At 38.1% G+C, this 10,000-nt stretch overlaps 1 protein-coding gene across 1 annotated transcript in view; it reads left to right on the top strand.

The window, feature by feature from the left end:
- LOC138033721 (ubiquinol-cytochrome-c reductase complex assembly factor 1-like) overlaps positions 1–10,000 on the top strand; it is an 11,374-nt gene that overhangs the window by 226 nt on the left and 1,148 nt on the right. The window contains exons 1-8 of the mRNA XM_068881523.1: positions 1–39; positions 1,883–2,014; positions 4,399–4,518; positions 5,622–5,694; positions 6,582–6,639; positions 7,954–8,062; positions 8,451–8,531; positions 9,399–9,442. The exon at positions 1–39 is cut by the window's left edge and continues 226 nt beyond it. Coding sequence (XP_068737624.1) covers positions 1–39; positions 1,883–2,014; positions 4,399–4,518; positions 5,622–5,694; positions 6,582–6,639; positions 7,954–8,062; positions 8,451–8,531; positions 9,399–9,442 — 656 coding nt within the window. The remainder of the gene's footprint in view (positions 40–1,882; positions 2,015–4,398; positions 4,519–5,621; positions 5,695–6,581; positions 6,640–7,953; positions 8,063–8,450; positions 8,532–9,398; positions 9,443–10,000) is intronic.

Here is a 10,000-nt window from a genome sequence, read left to right as displayed (position 1 = left end):
AGACGTTTATGTGGCGTTTGGAATGTCAGGGCCTTTCAGGTATTTAAAAGAACAATTTTTTTGCTTGGTTTTCTGATGCTGGTGGTGAAGTGATCGTTATAATACAGGTATAATTCATGTATTCAGCTGCTTCGGATTCGATGCAGGCTCACTTTTGAGACCTTGTACTTACAACTGTATTTGTTGAAGCAGAAAGTTTGGCTGAGGTTCCACTAGCGCTATTAAAAACGGTGTTACAACGGAGTGAAGTTGTTTCAAGTAGGACTGGCTACTTTCCTAAGCTCATTGCCACAGACTGTTGCCAACACAACCTGGCAAAATCAAAGTATATTTACAAACAGGTCAGTGTAAAATGCAGACTGCAAACTGCAGACCGGGGGTAAAGTGCAGACTGAGGTTATAATTTAAATGTGGTTAAATGAAATTTAACCAAGTTAACAACAAAGAGATGCTGGTCTCAGGCATACATGCACAGGCTCACGTAGGTCATGTGGTCTCAGCGTAGTGGCTATTTCGAACCACGTCGGGAAGAGCGTTGTGTGGCCTTTGCTTTTTTTTCATCAGTTGTTTTTCAGCAGTAGTGCTTTCTTATTTTTCTGCTTCCCTCCCACTACACCCCACCTTTTTTTTTTTTATCTTTTCACTGTTATTACAGTGTGATGGGTAGCTGGATGTCCCTGTGTATAGGGGCTCATGGTTGGGTTGCAGGGATTTGCTAGCCATGGGAGCGTTTTACTGTTTAAGGGCTGGCTGATCACAGCGGAGGCCCCTGGACATCCCAGGCACCCACCTTCCTCTCAGCTTGATGCAGTTGTTAACTGTTGAAAAAGCCCAAACCCATTAGAAATGCTCATAGTGAAGCCTAAATATTGTTTTAGGCCTAATTAAGCCTAAGGTTAGCATTTCTAAGGGGTTTGGGCTTTTTCAACAGTTACGTTATAACCTCAGTCTGCATTTTACCCCTGGTCTGCAGACTGAAGTCTGCGTTTTACACTGACTGATTTACAAACAATGTTTACAACTCTGAAAGCATGGTTTGTGTGGTGTGTAATCTAATTTATTTAAGGTCGACCAATCATTTAACAGAACTCAGTGTTATGCTAGCCGGGAGGTTGCATCAACAAGTGGTGTCAACAACGTCAGGTGTAACCTGACACAACTTGATCTAGTGTTACATTGGTGTTAACAGCAGCAAGGAAAAATACATTGTAACAATGGCACCTGTCAAGTGCTAGTGGGAGCTCAGCCATTGTAGGTGAACAGGATTACCGGACATGCATGTCTTATTGGACCTGGGAGTAGGGAAATGTTTTTAATTGTGTCTTAAAGGAAACCTCCACTAAAATAAGGATACAACTTTAAAATATTTAACATAATGTTTACAATCAAAATTGTTCATACGTTTTCCAATGGAATCCTTTGTATCCGAAATAAATGAATTTCAAAAACGCTTGTTTTGATTTTCAAATTTCCTGGGCGCCGCCATCTTGAATAATTGTGACGTGTTATGGTTGCTCTTTTGTATTTGCACAAAGAGCTTTTGTTTTAAAACAATAGGGCAACCATGACACGTCACAATTATTCAAGATGGCGGCGCCCGGGAAATTTGAAAACCAAAACAACCGTTTTTAAAATTTAATTATTTCGGATACAAACGCTCCCGTTGGAAAACGTTCGAACAATTTTGATTGTGAGCGTTATGTTAACTATTTTAAAGATATATTCCTGTTTTAGTGGAGGTTCCCTTTAAATAGTATTCAACCTTACACATAACAACAAAACCACAAAAAAATTATCTAGGCATCTTGTGCATTTCAAAAAGTTTGAGAAACAAAAAAGGCATTGTTAATAGCTTTGCTCTGATTTTTTTTTGTATTTGTAGATTCCTTTGAGCTGCTCTTCTGTCAGGCAAAAGCAGCTGTCTGTCCGTGAACACAGCTCCATGATGAAGATGTTTCGTGGAGCGTCAAGTTGTGTTATTACACAAAATACAAGGTTGTCCTCAACAGTACAGGTACTCATCATTCAACAATTACATCTCCAAAGAAAATATAATAAAAGTTAATATTACAATTATTATAATAATGGAACCTCGTTATTTCAAAGTCACAAGGGAAAGAGGAAAAAGCTTGATTAAGTGGGGGTTCAAAATAGCCGGGTCATCATAAAAATACTGTATACGAAATATAGTGTGACCCTGTAAGACCTTTTGGTCTTAAATGAAAATTTCACATTTTCTTAATTTCAACTAGTCTAAGAGCAAAGAATAATATATTATAGTTATCTGCCAATGTAGAAGTGCAGAGAGGAATTCTAGTATATATCTACAGTCTTTCCTACCAGAAATCATTTGGTTTATTTACAGGACTGGTGGAATGTACAATTCTCATTGTGTGCAGAAGTTAGTTTAAACCACCATTTTAATTAAACTTTGAAATAAAAGAAAAGCATCAAGTCCATGGGAAACAAAAATTACATGTAGTTCGAGTAAGCAGGGAATTGAAGTAAAGTGAGTCAAAAAAGGGGGCAAAACCAAGAGAAATGAACAACTACACTGTACACTGTTAGTACAGTACAGTCAAACCTCGATAATCCAGACTCGTTGGGACTAGACGAAATAGTCCAGATAATCGAAGGTCTGGATAATTGAGAATATGAATATTAATGAGGAACAAAAACTGAATAAATTAAGAAAGCGACATTTAATCGTGAAACAAAACATTTACAAATCGTTTGGAAAACAATATGGTCTACATCTTCACTGTCCGTTGTGAATACCTGTACACGTGTCGGCAAACGTCATGATCTTTCCCTTGCTCTTGCGGTTATCAGATATCTGCCGTTTACTAACGCCATATTCAGCTGACAAATTGGTTCCTTTTTCCTTTTTTCTCTAATCGCAAAATTATAGCCTGTTTATCTTTTATCGAAAGAATGGATCGCTTACGCTTCAAGGACATGATGATCTTGAATAAACATTTGTGACGCAGTGTAGCTTGTTAGCCGAACAAGCCAATAGAGTGTGAAATTTCACTTAGCAACAAAGCAACTCTAAACCAATCAGAGCTCATTCGAAAGTTATTCATTAGTTACGACGTGGGCTAGCGCTGCTTTATTTTGCTTTTTGAAAGGGAAACAAATTTGCCTTTACTTCACTTTTCAACACTGTAGTTTGAAATAGCGGGGAACTCGGAATACCCTAGTTTGAAATAGCCGGGTTCAACTGTAATAATAATGATGATAATAATACTAATAATAATGAAGCAAGAAGACCAAGCATTTTTAATAGTGGTAAGCAAAAATTTTCGTATATTAGTTCGAACTAATGGAATATAAAAATTGGAATTGGATGAGTTTCTAGTGTTATAAGGATGAATATAATTAGCCAGATATAATTAGTCTGGACAGATATAATTAGTCTAGACAGATATAATTAGTCTAGACATGACAATGTAGCCAGAAACATCCACTGGGAATTGTGTAGAAAATAAAGCTTAGAACGTGCTGACAAATGGTACAAACACCAACCTCAAAAGCTGAAAGAGAATAGCACAATGTAAGATATTGTGTGATTTTAAAGTCCAATGCATTCACGAAATACATGGAGGATATGGGAGACCGGACTTGATTACAATGGACAAAGAAAAGAGAAAGCCATTGATACTTGATGTAGCAGTACCTGGTGACAATGGAGTAAGAGTGAAAGAACTGGAAAAAATTAACAAGTACAAAGATTTAAAAAGGGAATTTATAACTATGTGGACATAATACAAGTGGAAGTTGTCCCAGTAGTCGTTGGCACTCTGGGGACTGTGTCAAAAAAACTGTAGGAATTTTTGGAAAAGATTGGAGTAGTGCTCTACTTGGGACGCCAAGGATTCTTAGAAGTGTTTTGGACATTAAGGAGACCTAGGACCTGAGGTTGCGGGTAGCAACTTGCTCCTGGAGTTAACCCAGTATACTATGACAGGCTGTGTGAAAGTGTCAAGAAGTGAAGATCATACCGGTTGTAATTGGAGGTTAATAATTATTATGAGAGAGGAATGGCTTGAAACTATTCAAGCTGGTGTACAAGTTGAAGGATGCTGCAGCATCATATTTTTACCTACAGTAGATGGAGCACAGGAATTTCTAACCCTATGCTTGACCTACAATTCCTACCCCACTGTTTGTCTTACCGGTACATTCATCACCACCAGGATATGTTGCTGTGGCCAATGGCCTTGAATTTTGGGTTTTCAGCATGTGATGATTTGTGGGTTTTTTTTTCTCATTGTCACTAATTTTAATGCATTTAAGTTCATCCTTGAATTTTCTTCTAAAAATTATGTTCTGTTGAAAATAATTATGATACATCAAAATTTTTATTGGTTGTTTCATTTGTCACGCTTTGTTCAGGGTTCAGGTGGGAGTGTGAATACAATGGAAGAAAAAGGGATGAGCAGTACTAGTGACACTATGATAGACAAAATCATTAGCTTTCTACGGTTTATTGCTGCACCTATGGTGAAGAATACGGTAAGGAAATGGTTATTATTTCCTTGTTATGCTATTAATATTATAATACAAAAAAAATTTATTGAAGGCGTGGCGTTGAACTACAGAAAGACAATTAATAGTTGCTAAGAGATATTTTTAGTCAAAGAGCCCTACAAAAAGGTTACATGGATGGTTCTGAGGTAGCTTTTTCAATGGAAATCTGACATCACTTCTATTTATAGAAAACACATGCACCACTAGTCCCAGTTGGTAGTTGAGAGCCATCTTCCTTAATAAGCTGGCCTGAGATTTGTCAATCTTATTCAGAGAATGACACTTTTCCACATTAATTGTTTCCTAGAAGTTTCCAATTTGTAAATAATTTTTAGTGGCATAGCTCCTACACTGTACTACTCCCCTGCTCCAGAGTACACCATGAATGGCATGGATACAAATTCTGTTGGGGGTATTTCACGATCTTTCACATTGTATGTGTCTAGCTTGAATATATTTTATTTCATATCATTGGATTTTAAATCGAGAGGGCTTTCAAACAGATACTTTTACGATTCAGAATTGAGTGAATTTGTAATTTATAGTCGATTTATAAGTCGTCAAGAGACACGGACCATTTGCATGATAAATCAAGTAGTCGTGAACTAAAAGTTTCTTGGACTTGTTTTGAAGTTGCGACAAAAATGTCCTCACAAGTGAAGTTCTTGACGGTTTTTTTCTTAACATTGATCGTCAAAATAAGGGGTGCGGCTTCTACGCAAGCATAATTTTACGGTAGTTATCCTATATTAATATTATTTGCTTTGCAATAATTGCAATTTTTTCTTGTATACACTCAAGAAGGGTGCCCAAAATAATTAATGATTTTCTTGCCATATGGTGTGACAGTCACTCAAAGACTAAAAAACCAAGTAGAAAGTGCCACGTTTCTTTCTGAACAAGAATTGTCCAGGGTATTAAAAATTGAAGACCTTTCCTTTCAACTACTAAACTCTGGAGTTTAAACAAGGCTATCTTTGCTCAGTACGCGGAGCACCATGTGCATTGCCATCCTATGATCTGTTAGCATTGGGGTTAGGATTGGGTCAGTAAAAATGTTTAAATCACGTTAATGTTTTTTGTTTTAGGTGTTAATAGGAAGTGCCAAAAGTATGTACCAATGTTGTGTTGATGGTATGAACTTTGAAGAGTTCTTTGAAGGTACATGTGGGAAACAAATCCTCCTTTCAACGTAAAATTTCTGGAGATATTTTTTTGTGGAGAGAAAGGGAAAATGAATTATATTTTCATGAGATAAAAACAAACCTAGACTTACTTAAACTCAGAGTCAAATCCATGACATGATTTGCACTGCTCTGTTACTAAGCTATCAAGTCATCTCATTGTGGGAGCAGGTTGTTCCGTAGTAGGTCAAAGGTTCAATTCTTTTTAGGGTGCACCTTTTTTAAAAGTTATGTAGCCTGGGTCACCGTAAGGATATATAGATAAGTTTATTTATTCCCCATCTCCTTTGCGTGAAGTATGAGAATACCCACTTTGATATTTTTAGCACTCTTTAATAAATGAGCAGCAGTGTTTTATTGGGTTTAAAACTGTGAGGCAAAGCCGAGTGGTTTTAAATCATGACATGCAAGTTTATTGAATGGCTTCAAAAACATTCCACAAAAAGCATGTCCCTCTGGAGTCCACACAATGGTGCAAAATGTGAGGAGAAAGATGTTAGCAAACAAGAAAAAAAAGCTGGCCCTCATCACTGTCGTTTAATATAATATAAAGAATTCTAAGGAGGAGTATTATATTGGGCTGTGTTTTGATAGTCTGTAATAAGCTCATATAATGAGTTTTTGAATAGGTTTGAAGAGATTTTAATTTTCTTTTAGGGTGGCTAATGATTACTCACGAAAATCCTAGTGCTACTAACAGAACTCTAAACTATGCATTCGGATGCTCTACCAGTAAGAAAACTAAGATAATAGGCACTTGGAGCAAGGCCATTCAACTACAGTAGTATCCTTGCTTGTTAGCTCTTGTTATCGAAGGTACAGTTGGCATACCTGTAAACCATTTATCTAACAATTTTTCCATAGCCTGTGAATTGCCTGATACATTCCAGTCATGGTTTATTGTTCTTCATCTACATATATGGTGAGTGCATTGTCTCAGTTGACTTGTCAAATTTGATGAAGAATGCATATAAGGGCAACTTCTTATCCCAAACATGTGACCTTACATGGGAAAACGTACACTAACGCTTAGCTATTTAATGGCCATTAGCGTCTGTCGCCATTAGTCATCCGTCAGTCAGCCACCTAGTAATCAGTAATCGTTTAACGTGTTATGGAACAAAACCGTTAGACACAACCTTGTGAGCGATTTCGTTCCTTTTCCAGAAACATCAAAGGAAAAACTTGTTTGCATCTACAGTCAACTCCCGTTATAGCGGACACCCTCGGGACCGCGAATTGGTGTCCGTAATAGCGAGAGTCCGGATTTGCGGGGTGCGAGAAAATTTTAATTTTAAACCATACTTACAGAAGGGGTCGCGTGTGTGTTCATTCTCGTTAACTCCAGTACCTTTTTCAGACCCGTTGTCGCACGTAAAGGGCGTCAAAACTTTATTTACAAACAGAACAGAACTTAACAGAACAGGAGTTACGTACCCTTTGTGTACGGTACTAAGTACGCAAAAAAACATCGTATGTTGCAGCAATGTCCACACATGCATCGTTTTGGTTTCCCACTGTACTGAAGTACAGTAATCTACATTTCTAAAAAAATGTATTTTTAAAGAAAAACCTGAACATCAGCTATTGATTGCATCAGCCATCATATTGCCTTAAGAGATCGCTCCTATCGGCTCTGTGTACTTCTCCCCCACTTTGTCGCCAAGGAGACTTAATTCATTAGCAACCTTAAACTCCCCTCTTTGAATCAAAAAAGCAGGAAAAAAAGACTTGATGATGTGTGCAAATATTCCAAGATGCTGCTCGGTGTCCGCTATAACGAGAGAGAAAACAATAAAATTGTGACGTTGGGATCGAATAAAGTGTCCGTAAGTCCGTAATAGCGAGAGTCCGTAATAGCGGGAGTTTATTTCAGTCAAACGTCTGTAACTTTCGCCGGGGATTTAGCTGCTGTCCGTAATAGCGGGGTGTCCGTAATAGAGAGGTGTTGGCAAGGCGGGAGTTGACTGTATAATCATTGTGAAAGAATACCCGTGTTCAAATAACCTGGTAAAACCAAAAAATAATAATTGACTTACATGTAGTATGATTGTATGAAGGAAACATCGATTTTTGACACTTCATGTCAAAAAATGAATGTTTTCCAGCTTCATTTTTTGACATTGTTATGAAGTGATTATTTCTAATAATTTCGATCAAGCTTCCGTTTGTGGTTAGAATTCTCCTTATTATCAAATCAGAAGTATTGATTTTTCTTCTTTGTCCTTTTTTTAAGGATGTGCTTAGTACGACTTAAGGCTGAGGGGAAGGATGGTCGTTTTCTGTATAGAAAGCTGGTGGAAATGATGTGGTTCGATGTTGAAGAGAGAATGAAAAATCTTGGGGTGAGCATTCTGGTGCAAGGTCCTGCTGTATGGCTTTCATATCAATGATCGCGTGTGGTTGTTGTTTTGGCAATGTCAAGTATTAGTGTTGTCAATTCTCTGGTTGTATATGTGTAGTCAAGCAACAGATCCAACCCCCTAAACCACTGACCGATGTAACCCATCTGTTAAGTTTATTCTGGGACAAGATGGGGAGGTGGGAGAGTGGCTTCGGACTTCTTAGAGACACTTGAAGAGGAAGCATTTTGCGAAGAATTTTGAGTATTAGATATCCTCAGAAGATTTTTTCTATAATGATGAAGACTCTCGGAATTGCTTGAAGAGAATCCCATTTTCTACAAAAAGGGGAAAATCTCATAGCTTAAAAAATGCTGTCCTTTTATTTCAGACAATCGACTCAGTTGTTGTGCGAGATAACATGCGTGTGTTGCTCAAACAGTTTTATGGACTCACAATTGCCCTGGACGAGGTATAGATTAACCACTGTGTTTTATTCTTTACTGCAGTGCCTTCCTCTCACTCTCTACGTGGCTATGTAGCTACGTGGCCTCGCAGATACCCGGCTAAGTGGCTCCGTGAGTGCCTCACTCTTTTTTGACGCTTTAAGAATCGCGGTATACCATGAGGCTTATTTTTTTTATTTTTGACTGTGTTTTATGGAGATGGGAGTCGAGCCATTGTTTCAACTTAGCCCGTAGCCACGTAGCCATAGTTTGCACCAGCACAGATACATTAATGGATTTATTTTTAGTAGAGACAGTTTGCACGCGAAACAAAGGGCAGCCACTTTTAACCAATCAGAAGAAGCCATGTCACAAGTGACTGCTTCTGCCCCTTTTTTTCCAGGGACTTGGCAACTGATTTTCGCGGGAAAACAACACTCTAATTGGCCATTTTCGAAATATCAAATATTCAGCTTGATACCGAGGCAGTGATGACAAAAACAATAGAAACACGTTGGAATGAATGTGAAAAATATTTACATGTCATCCACTTTCCTTTGCCGTTGTCCTCACTGCCTCACTATCAAGCTGAATTTTAATATATCGAAAAAGGCCTATTCACTCGTGATATTACAATATCGTCATTTCCTGTGGTCAATCACTGTCCAGGACAGTGTTTTTGCTTCAGTACACTTTGCAATTGTCTGATTCTGCTGTGATTGGCAATATCAGTTACTGGGCTATGGTTCTAGGTTTTCATTGCTCATTGAAAACCAAATGAGTGTGAACTCAATGCAGTTAAACAGTGAATTGATGTTTGGTGTGTAGGATTTCTAGCTTTCCAGGTTTGTGAGGTTAGAATTTTCGCTGCAATCTTTTGTGTTTATTCTCAGGGTCTACTTTGTGACGACACCGTATTAGCTACGGCGTTATGGAGGTTAGTGGTACGAGAAGGTGACTGAAACTCTGCTTGTAGTTAAAGTCATATTTAGCGAAAGTACCGATTTTGTGCATGTGTCAACAGCTTTCGGCCTTTCTTTGGAGTAAAGGAACAAAAAAACATCTCTTCTTTGTGGGAAGCTTTTATCCTTGCAGCATCAGCAAGCTAGAAAAAAATCAAATAAATAATTTCGAATAACACGAGGTTTGGTGAAACATCTAAGACTAAAAATCAGCGATGTCAATAGCGACGTCTTCGCGACTCTGTCATTGTTATGAAGCTGTTTAAAACTACTAAAGTCGATGAATATTCGATTCGCCGTAGGCGATTGCAATAGCCCTTTTGCAACAAACGATCCCATGGTACAAAATCCGCCATGCTGGAGGGCAAGCTCATTATTATTCCCCCACTGGGACATTAAAACAAAGAGACCTGAACCAGTCAAGCTTGACTTGCCTTTGTTTTAATGCCCCAGTGGGGGAATTATAATGAGCTTGCCCTCCAGCATGGCGGATTTTGTACCATGGGATCGTTTGTTGCAAAAGGCCTATTAGA

Source organism: Montipora capricornis, chromosome 14 (assembly GCF_036669925.1).
Source record: "Montipora capricornis isolate CH-2021 chromosome 14, ASM3666992v2, whole genome shotgun sequence".
In the NCBI taxonomy this organism is placed as follows: domain Eukaryota; kingdom Metazoa; phylum Cnidaria; class Anthozoa; order Scleractinia; family Acroporidae; genus Montipora; species Montipora capricornis.
This window is presented reverse-complemented; position numbering and strand designations above follow the sequence as displayed.